Source organism: Mauremys mutica, chromosome 4 (genome assembly GCF_020497125.1).
Source record: "Mauremys mutica isolate MM-2020 ecotype Southern chromosome 4, ASM2049712v1, whole genome shotgun sequence".
NCBI lineage: Eukaryota > Metazoa > Chordata > Testudines > Geoemydidae > Mauremys > Mauremys mutica.
This window is the reverse complement of record NC_059075.1, coordinates 24,444,030-24,466,848: the sequence shown is the minus strand read 5'-3', so window position 1 is coordinate 24,466,848 and position 22,819 is coordinate 24,444,030. Positions and strand designations below refer to the sequence as shown.

General features: G+C 38.5%; 1 protein-coding gene across 4 annotated transcripts in view; it reads left to right on the top strand.

Annotated features, from left to right (window-relative positions):
* The window catches only part of EML1 (EMAP like 1), a 134,337-nt gene that overhangs the window by 65,694 nt on the left and 45,824 nt on the right, over nt 1–22,819 (top strand). For 2 of the 4 annotated variants that reach the window (XM_045015259.1, XM_045015262.1), the window contains 4 exons: nt 5,992–6,054; nt 10,166–10,300; nt 12,250–12,278; nt 18,392–18,521. In XM_045015259.1, the coding sequence (XP_044871194.1) occupies nt 5,992–6,054; nt 10,166–10,300; nt 12,250–12,278; nt 18,392–18,521 (357 nt within the window). The remainder of the gene's footprint in view (nt 1–5,991; nt 6,055–10,165; nt 10,301–12,249; nt 12,279–18,391; nt 18,522–22,819) is intronic. The other 2 variants (XM_045015261.1, XM_045015263.1) reach the window with 1 other exon arrangement.

Here is a 22,819-nt window from a genome sequence, read left to right as displayed (position 1 = left end):
CAGTATCAGCCTGTTCATCACTGGCAAGGAGGGTTTGGACCTGCTGCCTTGGCCTACCCCTGGGCTGCCCCCTGCAACCTCCAGTACCTGTTAGCCCTCTGCTAGGCCGCAGCCTGGGGCTTTCCAGGGGCTCTGCAACGGCTTTCAGAGTACCTCCAGGAGAGCTTCATGGAGATGTCCCTGGAGGATTCACGCTCCATCCCCAGACACATTAACAGACTTTTCCAGTTGCTGTGCTGGCCGCGAATGCATCCCAAGTCTTCAGGGCAAATCAGACATTAAACACTATTGCTTTAAAACTCTGTACTGTAGTTGCAAATGTGCACTCACCAGAGGTGCCTTCTCCGCTTTGGGAGGGTATTGGCTCCAGGGTGATGAAAAGGTCCTGGCTGAGAACAGATTCACAGCTTGCCTGCTATGCGTTCTCCTTCTCCTCCTCCTCTTCCTTTTCCTCATCCACAAAATCCTCCTCCGTGTTGCATGAGACTCCCCCCTTGCAGGTGTCTACGGACAGTGGTGGGGTAGTGGTAGGCTCCCCCCCTAGAATGCCATGCAGCTGATCATAGAAGCGGCATGTATGGGGCTCTGACCCAGAGCAACCATTTGCCTCCTTTGTCTTTTGGTAGGCTTGCCTGAGCTCCTTAACTTTCACGCGGCACTGCTGTGTGTCCCTGTTGTAGCCTCTGTCCATCATGCCCTGTGCGATTTTGGCATATATATTAGCATTTCTTCTTTTTGTTCGGAGTTCTGCCTGCACAGATTCTTCTCCCCATACAGCAGTCAGATCCAGTGTTTCCTGTTTGTTCCATGCTGGAGCTCGTTTGTGATTCTGGGGGGACTGTATGGTCACCTGTGCTGCTGAGCTCGCCACGCTGACCAAACAGGAAATGAAATTCAAAAGTTCCCGGGGCTTTTCCTGTGTACCTGGCGAGTTGAAAGTGCTGTCCAGAGTGGTCACATTGGAGCACCCTGGGAGGCCAATAATGTCGATTTGCGTCCACACTACCCCAAATTCGACCCAGCAAGGTCAATTTTAGTGCTGCTCCCCTCACCGGGGAAGAGTACAGAAGTCGATTTTATGAGCCCTTTAGGTCGACGGAACGGGGTTGCTTGTGTAGACACGTTCATTGTAAACTTGACCTAATGCAGCTAAATTCGACCTAACCCTGTAGTGTAGAGCAGGGCTAAGAGGTGCAGAACAGAAAGAACTTGCAGCCCAGGGCTGGGGGTGGCTAAGATGGGTTTTAAATCATCCTGGCACTTTCCTGATTCTGACAGCCCCACAAGCTCACCCCTGCAGCCTATATGCCTCATCATTCCCTGGAATCCCTTCTGTGTTAGCTATGTGCTGCAGCCTTATCCTTCCATAGCTTTCCCCCCAGCATATCCCCTGTGCTAGGGCTTGTTGGAGGACAGCCTGTGGCTATCTTCCTCAGTTTCTGTTCTATGGAAATTCTTCACTGACCTTTCTACCCAGTGACAGGGGACCAGAGGGGGGATGAGAGTCTCACCCACAGATTTTAAATAAACAGTGAGAAAATAACCTGAGACACCTCCATATGGGAGAAGAAACAGTAGACATAGGCAATCTTTCCTGTTAACTAGATGCTTATTAAGACAGTGTTATTTCTCTCATTCTCACAGAAATGTAATTTATAAATTCAGGTACTATAGTACGTGAGATAATTGTTTCTTTTAAAAAATCTTTTTTTGAAATGAACCGGTATAATGACAAATTTAGTTATAGGTAATTTTAACTTTATAGATTCTAAAATGTAGGTTTTAAAGTAGCATTTGCTACTTTCAAATTTATTTAAGTCTGTCTTTCAGAAATGTATATTGTACAGTGTTATAGTTCATCATGTAACTAAACTTCAGGAGGAATAGATATTTTAAAAAATTACTTCTTCAATGAATTACTGTGAAAGGAAGACAGTTTTTACTTTGTAGATTATTGTCCACTGCTGAAAGCTTTTGATATTGACCCCTAAATTAACTGGTAGAATTCCCAGTTTTTGTGGTAAATTATGCTCCAGATATTCCATAATTGGAGTAGCTTTACTCTGAATAAATATTTTATGCTTACAAATGGTGAGAAAAATGAATTCATTAACTATTTTACATTTATATTGGGCCATTCCACATTCAAATACTGTGGAAGAGCATGTGTGTGATACAAATGAAAAGGTGTCAGCAAAAAGGAACTTTTTTCCCATAGCTCTTTATTTGCATTTAGAAGCTTAACTTGTTCCTTCATTTATATAATATGTGTAATTTTAAAGAAACCATTCTGTGCTGACTTCAGCTAATAAAAACAAAAACAAAAGATCATTGTTCTTTTTACACTGAAGGATTTGAAAACATTCAGCTGCTTGTAAACTTAGATATTCCAGAAGCAATCCACCGCATCGTGGTAATGCTTTGTGTTCCCAATTAAAATCTAGATTTTGGAGCTGATTTGGGATAGCTTTGTTTGCATTAGACAAAAGTAAAAGAGGAGAAAATGTAGGGGAAAAGAATACAGGCCATATCTTGCTCAGTAGGGATTCTGGTGCAGTCTATAGACTAGCATATATCTTAGCTTTCAAAAGGAAAGAATCACTCATTCTCTCTGCTTGAGGAGATTGTAAGATACCACAGTGGGGCAGAACTGTGAGGACTGGCGATCAAAATAAAGAAACTGGTACAAAAAAGAACACTATAAAAAGCATGGTTTTGTACAGAGTATAAAATACTTTAATATGATAAATTCCTGTTGCTTCCAAACTAGCAACACATGCCCTCTGAGAAATTGCTCTATCTCTTGGAATTAATGTACTACATTCTGTACTGGAGCAACAATGATTTTTAACGGGCATAAACACAAAATCAATATGCAGTTTCAATTAATTCTTCTGTTTTAATACCCTCAAATATCAAAAAAAGTTTTTAAATAAATGGAAAATAAACACAAACATTCTCTCTAAAGTGAACTTTGGGTGGCAAAACTAATCTATTACATTGCGTCACTAACAATAGAAGATATTAATGTAGCACACTCAAAGGCATAATGCAATTAAAGCCATAAAAGAGTTCTTGAATTTATTCTAATTAATTTAAATGAAGGTGAGGGAGCATGTTAGACAAAAATGTGAAATATACTGTTATAAGTATTGTAATAATTTTAGTTAGAGTTTAACCAATTTGTGCACCATTTAAAATGACCTTAATTGGGTTTGGCAAATTTTCTGATTCAAATTTTGACCTCACTTCAACATTGTGGGTCTGAAAGCTTGGCTTGAACTTGAATATTATTAGATTCGTTTCATTTAGGTGAAAGAGAGTGTGTGTGTGTGTGTGTGTGTGTGTGTGTGTGTGTGTGAAAGAGAAAGAGAGAGAGAAATTCCAGTGGAAATATAGATACAGCAGGCCTGGTTCTCTTCTCTGATGTTTGTACGTCAGGGTACCTTTGTTAAAGTCAATGGAATTACACCAATATAAACTTTGGAAATTTCGGTAAGCCAACTAGAATATTTTCTTCTGGAGTTACCCCCATTAGCCAGGCTAACACTGCCCAGGTTTCCTGTTTCGTTAGCAAAACACTTCACTATTATTGATATAGATATCTATATACCATACAGTCATAGTATGTTTAACATATCCTTTAATACATATGTGATGAATTTGTCAGATACCTTTTGACCATTGCACCTTCACTCTCTCCACTTACCCATCTCCACCCAGACTTATTCTAATATTGCAAACCTCTGAGCAACTTCAAATATCTTGCACACTTTAAATACCCTGTTACACAAGTTACCTAATTCCGCCCCTAACCTGCCCAGTTAGACTGGTCTTTGATTCAGGATGGGCCTAAGCCCCGATATTTTGAGACTGTGTATGTCTAGAATTAGGCTCTTTATGCTTTTTGGGAAAAACTATTTCCAAAAATAGTTCTAGTCCTGGAAAGGCCCACTATATTAGATTTTAAACTGCGACCTTTGTAATAGAAAAGCTATTTCATGGTACATTTAGATGTTTTCTTCTCCCTCTGAGTCCTATGAAGTTACTTAAGAATGTAAGAATATAAGAACAGCCATATGGGTCAGACCAAAGGTCCATCTAGCCCAGTATCCTGTCTTCCAACAGTGGCCAATGCCAGGTGCCCCAGAGGGAATGAACAGAACAGGTAATCAGCAAGTGATCCATTCCTTGTCTCCCATTCCCAGCTTCTGGCAAACAGAAGCTAGGGACACCATCCCTGCTCATCCTGGCTAATAGCCATTGATGGACCTATCCTCCATGAATTTAACTACCGGTAGTTCTTTTTTTAACCCTGTTGTAGTCTTGGCCTTCACAACATCCTCTGGCAAAGAGTTCCACAGGTTGACTGTGAGTTTTGTGAAGAAATACCTCCTTTTCTTTGTTTTAAACCTGCTGCCTATTAATTTCATTTGGTGACCCCTAGTTCTTGTGTTATGAGAAGGAGTAAATAATATTTCCTTATTTACTTTCTCAACACCAGTCATGATTTTATAAACCTCTATCATATCCCCCCTTAGTCGTCTCTTTTCCTAGCTGAAAAGTCCCAATCTTATTAATCTCTCTTCATACGGAAGCCGTTCTATACCCCAAATAATTTTTGTTGCCCTTTTCAGAACCTTTTCCAAGTCCAATATATCTTTTTTGAGATGGGGCGACCACATCTGCACGCAGTATTTAAGATGTGGGCATACCATGGATTTATATAGAGGCAATATGATATTTTCTGTCTTATTATCTATCCTTTTCTTAATGATGCCCAACATTCTGTTTGCTTTTTTCACTGCAACTGTACATTGAGTGGATGTTTTCAGAGAACTATCCACAATGACTCCAAAATCTCTTTCTTGAGTGGCAACAGATAATTTATACCCCATCATTTTATATGTATAGTTGGGATTATGTTTTCCAGTGTACATTACTTTGCATTTATCAACACTGAATTTCATCTTCCATTTCGTTGCCCAGTCACCAAGTTTTGTGAGATCCTTTTGTAGCTCTTCACAGTCTGCCTGGGACTTAACTATCTTGAGTAGTTTCGTATAATCTGCAAATATTGCCACCTTACTGTTTACCCCTTTTTCCAGATTATTTATTAATATGTTTATTAATATGTTGAATAGGACTGTTCCTACTACAGACCTCTGGGGTATTGGTATTACTTATGGTAAATATACAATACCTTGTTTTCCTAGTATAAGGATACTAAAAATTATTTCAGTGGTTTTAAACCCTCTCAAATATCTGTAAAATAGTTTTATGTAAGATAATATGCTGTAAAGGCTTTACTGCCATAGGCTTTTATTGCCTTGTTTATCTCATTTGTGACTTCATCACAGATCAATGCAACCATCCTAAATATTTGTACCATTACCACACCATTGCGTTGTATATATGTGTGACGATTTATATTCTTATGCTTATTCTTGCTAGGCTAGTAGTAATAGCATCTTGTTCTCTAGCTTGATATTATCAATTTTTTTAATGATATCCACTGATTTTTAAGAGAACTTAGGCTAGTGTTTCTCAAACTGGGGTCGCCACTTGTGTAGGGAAAGCCCCTGGCGGGCCGGTTTGTTTACCTGCCCCATCCACAGGTCTAGCCGAACAAACCGGCCCAGCCCGCCAGGGGCTATCCCCACACAAGCGGCGACCCCAGTTTGAAAAACACTGACTTAGGCTGTTTGTTGAAGCTGCGGAGATGGGCAGTATATATAAAGTATTGCTAAACATTCTTATCACACATGGATATATTGTTGGACTATAAATACGTATTTTGAACTGACCACACATTAGTACAAAGAGCTGACTGAGGAGCCAGTAAAATCCATGGTACTTCATTCTTGCATGTATTTTCATATCTTGAATGTGAAGTCATGTGTGTCTTTAATTGTAAGTTTGTTTTAAATGTGTCTTGCTTCCACACTTGTTGTATTCACTTTTATTCTGCTTTGTTTATGCACCTCTCAGTCATGGATTACACAGGTCTGTGAGTCTTCTCAATGCATGCAAACTGAAAAAAACTACTGTAAGGTGAGGGATTCTTAGTAGTATTGTAGTGTCATAGTTCAGTAGGTTTTCCTTTCTATCATAGCTCAGTCTGTGCAGGGGGGTTATTTTAGTGGTGGTGTTTATATCCTAATACATAATTGTATTAACTATTACAACCTTTAGTATTCTCAGAAATAAATTTTGCAACATATACTCATAACCAATGTGTTTAAATGCACCAGAACTTTTATAAAATAATTAACTCAGTAATGGTACCTCTACTTTTCGTGCTAATATTATCTCAATTATAGTGATGATTTTTCATAATGCAAATTCCTTCACACATAATTGCTTATTGCAGCTTGTTTCCTAAGTATTGTAAGTCAAACTTTTTGTCCTGGTGTTGCACCATTAAAAACTACCTTTTCTTAAGATTAATTATGAAGGCCAAATTCTGGACTCAATTATTCTTGAACACCCCTATAAGTCGGTGTCCTAGTTTCTGTGATCCTTATGCTTCTCATTTAAATTCCACTTGAAATATCAGTATGTCTGCTGTGTCCAGAATAAGCATGTCAATAGTGTTCACTGTAGCATCTTAGTTTTTTAATTATATAAAAATATGGTATTAGACCTACCAAAATACGTGCATGCTTATATTGATTTAACAGTATGATGGTGTTGCTATAACTCTTATCTTTTCTTGCCTCTTCACTTCCCTACTGCCTGTCACTATTGCTCATTGTGTCAAGGCTAAAATCTAAATTATAAATTCAATGAGGTAGGGACCATGTACTTGTGAAATGCCTAGCTCTCCATTGGGTCCTATAAAATAATAGAGGTTTCAGAGCTAGGGTGACCACCGGTCCCTCATTTTAAGGGATCATCCTTTATTTCATTGATTTATCCCTTTTGGTGACCATTCATCCCTTATTTTAAGATGTATTTAAATATAGTGAAACTGTTAAGTAATATTTTAAACATTAAATTGAAGTTTATGATAATTGCATTCTATATTTGAGGTCAGTAGAAATATCCACTTGAGAGAGAAAAGTACATGATATGCTAAAGGAAATGGTGTTTCCCTGAAATAGCCCTTAAAATAGAGCATTCTCTCTCATTTTTCTTGTGGTTTTCCCTTATTTTCTATTCAGAAGTGTAATTGAGGTTAGAATTTGGCACATGATCATAATTAAGGATGCACAAAGGATGTATTAGCATGCATGTGTTAGTATTAATATCTAACAGACTGTGTCATAACTGATGAAATAGTACTAATCCAGGGGTGGGCAAACTACAGCCCATGAGCCGGATCCGGCCCACGGGACTGCCACCCCCATGGCGCAGCGGGCCCCGCGCTGCTCACAGAAGCAGCCAGCACCATGTCCCTGCGGCCTCTGGGGGCAGGGGCAGAGGGCTCCGTGCGCTTCCCTCGCCTGCCGGCACCTTTCTCTTCTCCCCCCCCCCAGCTCCCATTGGCCGGGAATGGGGAACCATGGCCAATGGGAGTTTTGGGGGAGGTACCCACAGGCGAGGGCAATGCGTGGAGCCCTCTGCCCCCCTCAAGGGCTGTAGGGACGTGGTGCCGGCTGCTTCCAGTAGCTCTAGGTAAGCGGTGCCAGGCCGGAGCCCGCACCCTGAACCCCTCCTGCACCCCATACTGCAACTCCCTGCCCTGAGCCACCTGCATCACCCTGCCTGCACCCCAACCCTCAGCCGCACCCTGCACCCCTCCTGTACCCCAACCCCCTGCCATGAGCCTCCGCCGCACCCTGCACCCTTCCTGCACCGCAACCCCCTGCCCTGAGCCCCTCTCACACTCCACACCCTTCCTGCATCCCAACCCCCTGCCCTGAGCCCCCTCATACACTCCACACTCCTCCTGCACCCCAACCCCTTGCCCTGAGCCCCTTCCTGCACACAGCACCCCCTCCCATACCTTGCAGTCCCTCCCGCACCCCAACACCCTGCCCCAGTCCTGCATTCATGGCCCTGCATGCAATTTCCCCAACCAGATGTGGCCCTCGGGCCAAAAAGTTTGCCCACCCCTCTGCTAGTCAATAGCAGTGTCATGCTTAGCCATCAATTTTATATGGAACTTTTCTGAAAATAAGGTTCAAACTTCTCAAGTTGCCACACATTTTTTAACTGAAGACAATGCTTCAGTTAAAAGAAAGCGTTCTTAATTTCAATTCTCTTGTAATTTTCAGGATGAGCTTAAGAACTTTACAAGTGAAATTGAAAGTATTCATATATTTAAAGGCATATTCAAACATTAACATTAATGGTAAAATATGAATTGTAAAATATTTTTATTTAAGAACATTGTTTTTGTCCTTCCATGTTAATATACTTTTAAAATGATTTCTTTCTCCAGAAAGAAGACAGCAGTTTGTGTTGTAGACGGTAGTGAAGTTATTTAATATTTGTTGCTAAGTTTTTGACATTTAAAGTGAAATTAAAATGTGCTCTGTAACTTACTAATTATCTAATATTAATGCAACAAGTTGCATTTTTAAAGTGATGTTACCTTTTCATTCCATAGCTAGTGAACATAATACAAAAGATAGGCCCTGATCCTACAAACATAGGCTTAATTTTATAAACTGGTGTAATGGAGTTCAGTGGGCAACTCATGCAAGTAGAGGCACTCATAAGAGTAAATGTTTTCAGGATCAGGACCTTAGTTTGTAATTGGAGAAACATTAAAATAGACTACATTATACATTCAAATGTTTTCACTATGTTCTGGCTGCCAATATTTTATCTAATTGGTTGGAGGAGCTTGATCTGGGTGTTCCTCATTTATCCCTTTCACCCAGGGCCAGCCTAAAACATACTGGTTTCTGAAGCGAAAGCAAGATTTGATCTCTTACTGCCGTCTCTTCGTTGTTGGCAATTTATTTTTCCCACCTACCTATGCAGCTTAGCAACCCACATATTTTCTGTGTTAGTTCATCACCCAAAAGAATATTCTTATTTCAACTTAATAATTTACCTTTTGGTTGGGTTTTGTATCAGAATGCATCCAAAACAATTTGTACCATCCTCAGGTGCTCCAAAAGAGAGAATATGGTAGCTGATATAAAGCTTTCCAGGATGCATCTGGTGTTTCTGACTGTGTAGAACTTAAAATGGAGACATCCTTTCAGAGTAGTGCTTGGTTAGATAGCAACTTAGCAGCTAAAGAATAGTGGTTCAGGTCTGGCAAGTTGGTGAAGTGACCACAGTAATCTCTCTCCCCCTTTCAATATAAAGTCTTAAGTGGCCAATCTATTTCACTAGTTACTAAAACTGTTTATGGTTGAGTCTTCTGTCTAGCTAAAGAGAGCTGGATGCTGAGGGCACACTAAAGAGTGATGCAAAACCCTCCTGGTAGAGATGTTTGGAGGAAGGTTGGAAGGGGAAATTAGCCCTCTGAGAACTCCCTCGCAGAGGAAAAGGGGAAAAGATCTTTTTAGGGTCTATGTTTTTTTTCATAAATGTAAGTAGAAGTGTCACATGTTGACAAGATAGTGTCTGAAACAGCAGAAATATTTAAGAGGTCTCAGTTTACTCATTACCTTTGGGTATATTAAAACTGGGTTGAAAGTACAGGATAGAGTATTTGATACTGAATTAAAGACTGAATGGATATGAAAAGACATGGTCAGCTTATTAGTGCTCAAAATTTGACCTACTTTGAGAATTGTGTGTAATATGGCTAGGAATGTCACGTTATACTTTCTTTTTAAATCTATCACTCTGTTCTCTAAATTTAGGTAGTTTGGACTGATACACAAAAATTGTAAGTGTGACCTCTCTGATATTCTGCTTCAGAAGTCTATGTATTGCATATACCTGAGCAGTTGATATTCCAACTGGCATCAGTGATACTAGTATAGCACCTCTTGTAGACTGAAAAATAAGCAAAAAGGCAGCCATGTTAATCTCCATTGCAGGACTATTTTGCTGGGTATCTACGACTGCTGCAATTCAGTTCTTAGTAACCTAAATCATTATCTGTTCTGGAAAATAATTTGTTAAATAGTTATGTTAATGCTCTTAGAAATAAAAGTTCAATTAAACTTTCTGAGGTATAGTTTATCAAAATCCTTTTGTAATAAAATACTTTTATATGTACTGCTATATAACTTACTCCCTTTTTTGTTAGTACTGTCAAAAGAACCAGCTCAGCTGAACGTGTATCCCCAGGAGGTCGAAGGGAAAGCTATGGAGATTCCAAAGGCAGCCGCAATCGCACTGGATCCACCAGCAGTTCTTCTAGTGGTAAAAAGAACAGTGAGAAGTATGTGATGTTTTTAATGTTTCCCTCTTCCCCACACTGACGGCCCTAATAATGAAGTTACTAATTTTAAATAAGCAACTATTGAAAGGTTGGATTTTCTGATGATACAGCAATCAGACATGAGATGCCTATTCTGCATTGAACAGAGGATAGTTTTAAAGTACTCCATCATCTAAATACTTTTTCAGGTTGAGATTACACATTTTGTTTTCCTTATTGTATTCCAAGCCATGAGCCGTGTGAAAATTTTGAGTTGCATACTGTAATGCCAGAAAAGCTTAGCGTTATTAATCCTTCTTTCAGGTACGTTGTTGGACTCCTTCATGTTGCTTCTCATGATTTTTTTCTTTGGATAATGCAGTCACTTATCTAGGGCATCATGTCTTCCCTCTGCTGATACGTTAGCAGATTTTTAAAGTGACTGTTCATACTCATTTTGGAGGCATTTGGTAATGTCTCCATAGTTAAGGTTGTGTTGAGATTTGCATGTAAAGCAGGACTACAATCTCTGTTTCATACTTTAAAATCTGATTTTAGTTTCCAGGTTTGGCACAAAACTCTTTATAGCACAACTGAAGTTTCTATATTTATTTTAGGGAAATATACTAACTTTTGCAGAGGAAGCATGTAAACTCTGTTTTGGAAATGTTGTCCTGTTTTCCTTATTTCTTTGATTCCTTCTAGATAAATAATCACGTAGCTCATAAACTCACATGGTAATAACCTCTTGGACATAGGCCTTTTTAAAAATTAAACAGAGATTCCAGGCTAAAAAGAGGGATCCAACCAACTTGGATCCTCTTGGTGGCACTGTGATGATGCCTTAACCAATAGTGAACAGATTTACCACTCAGATCCATTGCTACCGTAGGTTATCAGATTAGACTAAAAGCTGATGGTTTTGTTGATCACAACATGTTCTGCATGAAAGATTAGCTTTCTATGGAAGCAGTTTCAGTAAATATTGCCATTTTGCACTCCTTCCTTTCCCTACTTTCCTTAACTCCATAGTGGCTTTTCAATACAAATGGTTTACCAACAATCATGGCACAGTGCAGTGAATTACAGAAGGGATGGGGGGGAAGAAGAAAAGAAAATAGCTTACATCTCTTGAAAGCAATCCCCTCTCTCTGATCACTTTGGTTCCTTTGTCAGCATTGCACTCAGTGTCTAGATAGCAACTCCTTTCTCATCCCCCACAGACATGCTTATTAAATCCCCTCCTGAATTTTCCCAAATAGTTTTCTGAACACACACACACACACACAATAGGGTTTGTCAACAGCTTTAATCTCCACCTTCCAGGAGACGATCCACTGAAGAAGAGGAAACACTTAACAGTGGTTGGTAGTTGCCTTTCAAAGGCTTACTGACCTAGCTCAGATACCACCTTTCACAGATGAGTTTGACTGGTTGTGTCCACTTATGGACAGGGTACAAAAATACTTAAATACTCTCCCAGTTATGTTTTTTCAGTTGTCAATGAACTGTGAATTATGGACAGAGGCCCAGGCCCTCTGTCATACTGATATACAGATACACTTTAAAAAATATAATATCTTTCTTTTTTGGTGTAGTTGTACACTGTTTTTGGACTAACAAGCATTGGTGGCCGATGAGCAAAATAATGATGGGATACTGTAGGTGCTAGAGATACTTAACTTCTGCCATGGTTGGACTAAATTTTCAAAGGAAAAAACTTGACATCTAGTGGGAGAAAGGCTGAGATCCCAGGGATGTGAAAATGGTTGTATTAGAAATGTGAAAAAAAGTTTTGGCATCTATGAGCAGGGTACTACAAGGAAAATGTTATTTTTACCATGTCCACATGTTGTATGTGGTTTTTAATTAATTGGTTTTATAAAATTATATGAACTATTACTATGGCATATGAAAAGTGTTGTGTGCATGGCAAACTTTAAAAGAAAACTCCTTGATTATTTTCACAGCAAACCCAAGGAACCAATGTTCAGTGCAGGTAGGTTCTGTTTTATTTTTCTCCATTTCTAAAGAGATAACTTGCATGCTGATACACTTTTTATTGTACAGTGATTTATCAGGGAAATTGGCGTTAGGATGCAGAGCCTTTCACTTACAGGACACTGGTGGCCTACTTCCTAGTGGCCAATGGGTCTGCATTGCGACTGGAATCCTTTTTGGCAAGAAGGCCAAGAATAAAAAGCCATGAAAATGGAAACTACCTTCTTACTCAATAGAGATATTCCTGTTCAAAACAGGATTAAGGTTTTTGTGGGTTGAAGTATATGTGAAGCTCAGACTATGGCTCTCTGCATTATACAATATTTTACGTGTGATTCTACTCATAAAAATGAGCAAATGCAATTAAGAGATTTCATATTTATGTCTCAATTCTTTCCTGAGCAAAATTGCCAAGTTACCAACAAAAATATTGTTTTTCTAACTGAAGTTCTGGAAGCTCATCTTTTGACTTGAAAGTCAATGTTCTTTTCTTTCCTGCTCATGCATTATCACCATCAGTAAGATTCTGCAGGCTACATTCTAAATTTAAATAAGGACAGAGTTTATTTGCCTCTGCCATTAAAACTTTACTATCAATCCTGTTGATGGCATGTGACACAAAATAGAGTACAGCTTGTTTCCCTGTTGGTTCTGCAGAGCCAAGCAAAAGTAAAAAGTAGTAAAAACTTACTTTGTCATTGGAATAAGCAAATGTGATAGAATGCACACTGAGAACAAATCTGCTGGTTCAGCATGTGGTGTTTTTATAGTTACTTTTCAGACTATAATCATAATTTAAGTTAAAGATGGAGGATTTCTGTTTCTTGGGCTGATAATCAAGGCCCCCAAGCAAAGCACATAAGCCTGTGCCTCACATCAAGCACTTAAGTAGTCTTGTTGATTTCGCTGGGACTACTCATGTACTTATTGCTTCTCTGGATCACAGCCCAATTCCCTCTCATGGACACTTAAGTTCTTGAACAAGAAAATAGCTTCTGATATGCTACATTTATAATTTTGTCTTGTAGTAACTTTTTCTTTTTCACTTTCCTGGAAAAAGGCACATTTGGCTGTAATAGTCTTTGTTTCAAAATTTTCCATTGAGATTCATAACTTAAATGAATAATTTAACCTGCGTGAGTCTGATCTTACCCTTCTGATTCAGGCAAAATTCCCACTGAAATCAGTTACATGTTTTTTTCTAGGCAAAGTATATCCAGTATTCCTAAATATTGAATTATTTTTATCATAAAGTTACATAATGGAGCTTAAACCAATCTTTTAATGATAAAATAGCTCTAAATGTATTACTCTTGGCTAGAAAAACAGAGTTTTGAATGCAGTTACACACAATCCACTGAATGGCCCATGGGTCAATGTTTTGTCAAGCAACAGGTTAGCCTCTAAGAGGATACAGCTGGACAACCAATAGAGCAGGGGTGTAGGTGAGCCTGACTGTACTCAAACCCATCTTTATCTAGCACTTCTGTCTCTGTCTCTGTAATCACAAGGGAAGCGCCGTGTGACACACTGCAAAGGTAGGCGTCACTTCCAAAACCTCATAGCTCTCTAAGCAAAACTGTTACCGGGGTGACAGAAGCTGTGTTTTTATACAGCCAATATACATTTCTATTGCAAAGTTAAAAATCTTCAATTTATTTTGAGTAAGGTTAAAAATATTCATGTAACAGTGACTGAATTATAACCCTTGGACGCACTATAATGATAACAGTGGGTTATAATTTAGATTTTGGTTGACTTTGGTAAATGACTTTTTAAAAAATTCAGTGTTGAGAGAGCTATATGGCAGCACCTGGATGTCTCACTGTGTTTGAAATGCTGTTTTGCACCTCTGCTGACATGCCCTATGATATAGAACCTGCCCTGTTTTTGCTGTTTTGCTGCAAATCTAATGTATGCTTATAGAAACATTGTTTTTCCCTCTGCTTATATTTTCTTTGGTAGATTGTAGATTTGTCTGAATTATCAGTAAGCAGAAGTAGGTGTATAATTCATTTTAAATGCTTTTTTGCACAGTATAGTAATACAGAATTATGTTTAGTAAATGTATAGTATTGATTTCTGAAACATAATTGAATTGAACATTAAATATGCACATTTGGTACATGTCTGTAACTTGTCTCTCTGGTATAACCAGAGATCTTGTCTTGGATTTTAGAAATTGCCTATTCTTAACTAATTTTTCACTAACCTGCATCTTTTAGCTTTACATCAATTAAGTTTAAGCCCTTATAAAGGAATGACTGTTTTACTCTCAAGACTAAATTTTGGAAGGGGCCTCAACCCCACCACTGTGTATTCATCATGCAGTTTTATGTCTGTAACCAAAAGTGGGTTCAATTGCAGGTCCAATTAGCATTAAGACATCTGACTACTAGGGTTTTTGATTAATCACAGTTATCTCACACGATTAATTCAAAAAAATTAATCACGATTAAAAAAATTATTGTGATTAATCACACTGTTAAACAGTAGAATACTTATTGAAATTTATTAAATATTTTGGATGTTTTTCTATATTTTAAAATATCTTGATTTCAGTTACAACACAGAATACAAAGTGTACAGTGCTCACTTTATATTATTTTTTATTATAAATATTTTCACACTAAAAATGGTAAATAAAAGAAATAGTATTTTTCAGTTCACCTCATTCAAGTACTGTAGTGCAATCTCTTTAGCGTGAAAGTGCAACTTACAAATGTAGATTTTTTGTTGTTACATAACTGAACTCAAAAACAAAACAATGTAAAACTTTAGAACCTACAAGTCCACTCAGTCCTACTTGTTCAGCCAATTGCTACGAGAAACAAGTTTGTTTACATTTAAAGAAGATACTGCTGCCTGCTTCTTATTTACAATGTCACCTGAAAGTGAGAACAGGTGTTCACATGGCACTTTTGTAGCTAGCATTGCAAGGTATTTACATGTCTGATATGCTAAACATTCGTATGCCCCTTCATGCTTTAGCCACCATTCCAGAGGACATGCTTCCATGCTGATGATGCTTGTTAAAAAAATAATGTGTTAATTACTTAGTGACTGAACTCCTTGGGGGAGAATTGTATGTCTCCTGCTCTATTTTACCCGTATTCTACCATATATCTCATGTTATAGCTGTCTCGGATGATGACCCAGCACGTTTTTCATTTTAAGAACCCTTTCACTGCAGATTTGACAAAACACAAAGAAGGTACCAATGTGAGATTTCTAAAGATAGCTAAAGCACTTGAACCAAGGCCTAAGAATCTGAAGTCCCTTCCAAAATCTGAGAGGGACGAGGTGTGGAGGATGCTTTCAGAAGTCTTAAAAGAGCAACACTCTGATGCAGAAACTACAGAACCCGAACCACCAAAAAAGAAGATCAGCCTTCTGCAGGTAGCATCCGACTCAGATGATGAAAATGAACATGCGTCAGTCTGCACTGCTTTGGATTGTTATCAAGCAGAACCCATCATCAGCATGGACATATGTCCTCTGTTGAAGCATGAAGGGACATATGAATCTTTAGTGCATCTGACACATACATATCTTGCGACGCCAGCTACAACCATGCCATGCAAATGCCTGTTCTCACTTTCAGTGACATTGTAAACAAGAAGTGGGCAGCATTATCTCCTTGTTTGTCCATTAACCAAAACTTGTTTGTCTGAGCGATTGGCTGAAGTAGGACTGAGTGGACTTGTAGGCTCTCCAGTTTTACATTGTTTTGTTCTTGTGTACATAATTCTACATTTGTAAGTTCAACTTTCATGATAAAGAGATTGCACTACAGTACTTGTATGAGGTGAATTGAAAAATACCATTTCTTTTGCTTTTTACAGTGCAAATATTTGTAATAAAAATAAATATAAAATGAGCACTGTATACTTTGTATTCTATGTTGTAATTGAAATCAATATATTTGAAAATGTATAAAAGATTCAAAAATATTTAAACAAATGGTATTCTATTATTGTTTAACAGTGCAATTAATTGCAATTAATTTTTTTGATCACTTGACAGCCCTAATGACTGCCTAAAAGGAGAAAATGCACCTGCATTTGCTTGGGCTCACAAAATTTGGGGGTGCAGAAATACAGGCTATGTAAAAATTTGGTCCTTGGGTTCTTGTTTCTAGTCCTCTGATGCCTCTGTCTCTTCACATTTATAGTTTTATAGTGATCTGATATTTAATGACCTTTGCTAAGGAAAGTAGGGGGAAAGGATTGTGCAGTATTATATGTACTTTAGTAGTCAAAATTGTAAAAGTCACTATGGTTCAAGTGACCAAATAATAATAATGAGAGACCTAATAATCTCCTCCCTTACCTGCCTTTTAATAATCACGATAAGAGTTGACATCACTAAAATCTGTTAACTTTCCAAATGTACAGTCTCATAATGCCTCAATATCTTTAGTGCTGGTAATATATTCTCAGCCTAATCACAGGGGTATCACATGCTAATATGAACAGTGATGTAGTTATCTATCTTGTGCAGTGCAAGAGCATATTTTGTTTCTTGGTAGAGAACTAGAAATCTAATTATTTATAAATATCCAAACATGTCTTCAGTGTTATCAGTCATCTTGAACTCCACACATCTGTTAACATTTTAGTTGTGTCCACTTTTAACATTGTTTTCCATTCTTTCACTAGAAATCTGAGTTAAAAAACTATTAGTCTTTTTAATATAGTGCCATAATTATACATGACACCGTGCAAGAGCAGTGCTGTGGCAGAACAACTAGGTTTCCTGAGCATATACATTTCTGCAGTTCAATAGCAAAATATAGTTTAAACATATGACATTTCTTTATTGATTGAATTCTCGATATAAACAAGACTAGGGCCAATAATGCCTGCATGTACTCCCATTAAAACACAGCTTTTAGTTTTTAAAATTAAACTAATACTGGCATGTGTGTTAATGATGCTTGAAAATCCTTAGCATAACTTTAACATACCTAATTGTATAAGTTTATTTACATAATTTTGTTACTTCTGCCCTTCCATTTCCTCTGTGCACATGATTATTCTGTCTAGTAACTCTACAGATGTCACTGACTCCAAAACTGCTTGATTCACATGAGAACAAGGCTGAATCCTTTGATCTGCTGATGGAGCAGCAGGAGCCAGCAAGTTTTGAATCTGGACAAACTTCACCAGAAGTTCACAAGACACCCTGTTTGGCCCTGCCAATTTCTAAAAGTCCTAGTCAGACCTTCATGCCATTTCCTAGATCTCCTAGTTTTATAAGTCCCATGAAATCCCCAAGTCAGTACTTTCAGATCTGTTATTAATTCATGCTTCTATTCTCAGACATATTTCTTATAAGACCCCCAACTACAGTATTTCTAGTGTTTTCTCCTCTAAATGTTTACTTTCTATTAGCAAAGTTCAGTTTTGTAGCTTCTTTCCTGTACATCATTTTTCTTTCTATAATGTGTTGTCAGTTTGTCATTCCTGTTTCAATGTTTAGCTATGCTTTAAACACTTAACTGTTTTTGCATGTACGTCTGCATGATTCTTTTTACTAATTGTTTGTGTTTATATGTGATGTACCTTTCACATTATGTATCAAGTGTAAAGTACATCTTTACACTGAGATGCAAAGAATGCAACTAACTGTTTAAGTATTTTTAGAAGCTTATGCTCAGAACTGTAAATATCCATCAAAAACTAAATAAAAGAATTTTAAGTGGCATTCCTGCGTTAATTGTAATTTTTACTTTGGTGTTTTTCTTCAGTTCTGGTATAAAAAGGAAATATGTACATACGGTATTAATTTTCCCTGAAAGTAATGGTTTGGTCTTAATCTTTTCATTTCTATAGTTCTTTGATGCATAGTCTGGTTGAAGAGTTTGCTGCTAGTCTCAAAATATTTAGACCAAAAGGGGACTTCATGCCCTTTGTTTGATAACCCCTATCTAGCGTTAGTTTGTGACTAAAACAAAAACAAAAGCTACATGTCCTATAATATAAGTTTGAAACGCCATATTATGCAAAAATATTATTCACTGAAATGATAGGTGGGAGCAGTTGGAGGAGAAATCTTTGCTGATGTGTTTATGTGTAACTCTCTAAACATTTCTGACCCTTTTTGTAGAAGAAGGATATGTAAAAATGTTTCTGCGTGGACGTCCTGTTACCATGTACATGCCCAAAGATCAAGTGGAATCTTACAATTTGGAAGCAAAAGTAGAACTACCAGCCAAGAGGCTTAAACTGGAATGGGTGTATCCTTTTTATGCTAGAGCATTACTGGGAACTACTAATTTCTCAGCAGTTGTCTTAAAATTTTGTTTTAAAAATTATTTAGCAAAATTGAGGTTTTTATGTTGAATTAGTTTCTTTAATGAACTATTAGGCCACATTCACTTTTAAATAGGTGATAATTTCTTGAGGCTGCTGCTCCAGATTTTATGCAAAATAGTCAAGCAGCTCAAGGAAGGTTTCACTTAAATGTTGCCTGAAGATTATGTTTAAAACATGTTAACTATCACAAATTAAAATGAGACATATTGCAAGAATTTAGTGAACTGTGATTACTAATTATAGTGTACATAAAACAAGTTTGCATCTTGTCTGATACACATCAGTACCTTATTATGCTATATATATATTTTTAATTGCACACTTGTCTTTTTTAAGAGGTGCTATAATTGCAGTACACGGATAAGAAAAGGGGTCTTATAGAACATTCTTGTACATGACAAATTCTCTTCACTGTAGTTAGAAATAATTTTTTTTTTAAATTGGAGCCTAAAGTTAGACTCAGAAATCCACATTTAGATGCCAGTCATCTATTATCAAGTTTTGTTGTAAGTGTCGTGGTAGAAGTGAGACTTGAACGGGGATTTGATGGAGGATAATGTGATCACTTTACACATTTTTATTGGGCGCTCCTTCTCAGCATAAGGGCAAGCATGGGAGAATGCATGAATGTACTTGCTAGAAAATTTGGCAGATGGGCAATGAAGACTGCGTTGGCATAGACCCCAGCCTCCACTCCCTCCACTCCGCCAACAATGGTTCAATATTGTATAAAAAATTATAGTTGGGATGGGGATAGGCCATGACTTCAGTGTGAGGATTCCTATGTCTTGTTTTTAAAAGTCTGAGATCTATAGTATAACCTATTAGAAAGCTAAAGTTTTCAATCCATGGAAATATCCCAAAGGTTAACAGCCTCAAGCCAGTGCTGGGTAGTTGGAAGGTTAGAAGGTAGAGGAGCAAAAATATTTCCAAAGAATACCATGCTGAATTTTTCTTTCAGACTTTTCTTTCTTTGGATGTAGTCAGTGGGACTGTTTGCAGGCTTAGAAGTTAAACTCACGTGTATGTCTTTGCAGAATACTGGCACAAAGATGTTACTATTTTTTATTATTATTTGTATTACCATAACACTTAGGAGCCCTTGTCATGGACCAGGACACCATTGTGCTAGATGCTGTACAAACAGAGAACAAGACAATGGTCCATGCCCCAAAGAGATTACAACCTAAGTAAGATGATAATGGAGTCTCATGTCAGTGTCGATGTACAAGGATTCAGCAAACATTACAGGCGAACATGTATATGTAGAGTGACCAGATGTCCCATTTTTAAAGGGACTGCCCTGTTTTTTGGGACTTTTTTTATATAGGCGCCTATTACCCTCCACCCCCTGTCCCGTTTTTTCACAGTTGCTATCTGGTAACCCTATGTATATGTGAGATCAGACCAATGAGAGAAATACAAACATGGTTATATGTGGGACAGGCAAGATTGGCCGTGACCATTGTAGGCTGTTTTATCCTTGCTTTGTGGTGTTCACGTTTTTCACATAAGGTGTTAATGCACCTTGCTTCAAAGCAGTTAATAGCAACATGACAAATCGTCAGCCATCTTGCTCAGTTATGGGATCAACCTGACATGCTTTCAAGTTTGACTTCAGCGTGTCTGTATATTGTTTGTAGTGGCCTCCAGGAAAACAAGTGCATTGCTTTAGATGACCATAAAGTATGGCTGTTGGTAGTTTCAGTTTGGCCATACAAATGAGATGCTCTGACCAATGTAGCTGAGCTTTTATGAGCATGCTTTGAATGTCAGACATCCAACAACAATTAAGGATATCAGTATTGGGAGTCTTGTTCTACCATTTGATTCTGCAAAGAGGCTGAAGACAGCACATATGGAACTGATCAAGTTTCCTAATGTGGCAGAGATATGTTGTCCAAGTCTCAAAACCATATAGAAGCATTGTAAGCATGACTCTCCAATAGACATTTAGCTTTGTGCTTATTTTGACATCCCTATTGTTTCATAGGTGATGTGTGAGCATTCCATATGCAGAATTGGCCTTGGCTATGTGATGGGTAGTCTTGTCATCAATTGTGGCATTCTGTGACAGCATACTCTTTAGGTAGCAAAACTTCTCTACTGTATTGAGAGGAGTGTTGTTGATCTTAATAAGTGGTAGACATATGCATCCTTGGGCACAGGTTGGTACAGTACTTCAATTTTCTTTCAGCTGATTTTGAAACCAAAGTGATTGACTGCCTTAGCAAAGTGGTCTTGTATAAATTGAATGTCATCAATAGAGTGAGCAACCAGTGCAATCATCAGCAAATGAAATCTCCTTAATGAGTAAACCTGCCGCTTTTGTGTGAGCACAGAAGCATTTCAGATTGCACAACTTCCCATCAGTGCAGAACTGGATGAATGCTCTTCTGTCAATGTCAGGAAATGCACCCATAAGCATATCCAAAAAAGGATGGAAAAGAGTTAGAGACCCAGCAGGCAACATTGTTTGGTGCCATTGAGGACTGGAAAGAGGCCCAGTATCTCACCATTTTCCACCACTCTGGCCATCAACCCATCATGGAAGGACCAAATGACAAATTTTGGAGGGCATCCAGAGATAAACAAAAATTTCCAGAGTCCCTCATGATTTTAGAGTCCAGAGTTTTAACTAATTTGGTAAACAACATATAAAGACCACAGTTTTGCTCCCAGCACTCTTCCTGAAGCTGATGAGCTGTGAAGATCATGTCTGTAGAGCCCTATTCAGACCGGAATCCACATTGGGACTTGGAAAAGTTGATTTCCACAAGATAGGTGTTAAGTCTTCAGTATGACCCATGCAAGATTTTTCTCAGCAACAGAGAGTAGGGAAATGCCACAATGATTATCAGTTTGCCATATCACCCTAATGTTTATAGAGGTGGACAATGTTGGCATCCTTAAAATCCTGTGACACCTACTCCTGCTCCCAAATAATGTGGAAGAGTCATGTGAGGTGCTTTCCAGTGTGGTAGCCACCCTGCTTATAGATATCTGCTAGCGTGCCATCCAGTCTGAGTGCTTTGCTTTGTGACATCTGCTTGATTGCTGTTGTGTTCTCATAAGGTGGGGGCTAGTACGAGTTCTCCTTTTAATGGATGTTGTGGAAGAGCATTAACTGCGTCCTTGGAAATTTTGGAAGGGTGATTAAGAAGTGAGCTGAAATGTTCTGCCCGTTGAGCATGTATTTCTTTTTTCTCAGTTGAGTCAATTGCTGTCCAGTGTGCATACAGGGGTTATCTTGTTGTACTAGGGGTCACCACACCACATGCAGACAAAAAACAACAGATGGATACAGACGGAGAGCAAGGAAACAGTATGACGATATTGGTCACCATGATAGGCAGTGGTCTCAGCACAACAGAGGCCTAACCATTGTCAAGATTTTGGTTTGCCCTCTGGCCTGTCTTGGACTCTGGCCTTCTGGTACTCGACCCAGCCTGACTCCTGCTCTGACCACTAGATCTGACCACCCATGTCCCTGTCATGACAGGCATTCTCTGATTGGAGGTGGGAATCAACATCTCAATAGGTAGGGTGGGGATAGGCCTTCAATATAAAATGAAGACAACTAGCATATGCGAAATGCTTCTGCCAGGTGGTGTAGGCAGCAACAAGGGCTGGATTCAATACCTTGGGGCTCCTCTGAACAATACAAAACAGAAAACACTTGAGCCACCACCGACTAATCTTGAAAAAATAAATACCATTTCTGGGTGTCTTCAGAGGCAGCATTTCCCCTCTCGCAAGCACTGAATCTATGTATAATAAAATAAAACTTTTATTAAGAGACGAAAACGCAGCATTAATTTGGGAAAACGCTACAACAGTTACTTGAATGTACACAACCGATGAGTAAAACACCTGCCCCACGGTATCTTGGGCAGTGTCCTTTTTCTCAGTTTCCCACCTTGCAGTATGAAAGTCCAAAGGATGAATGTCTTTTTAAAATTTTTCCTCTGCTGCACTCCACTCAGTTTGTTGTCCAAGGTCAGCAATGTCCCCAGAGCCCAGGGATGTGTTTGGGGGAGTTCACCTCCCGCCCTGAGGGGAGAGGGTGGTTGAGTGATGCCTTCATCTCTGCCCATCTGTGTGTCTGCAGTCTCTGCTGCTGTTTGTCTCTGTCAATGTCTCTGCATGTAACTGTTGCTGCTGACAGCTGCCATCATCACTGCTTTCTGTACCTGCAATGCTGTGTTCTGAGGTTCCA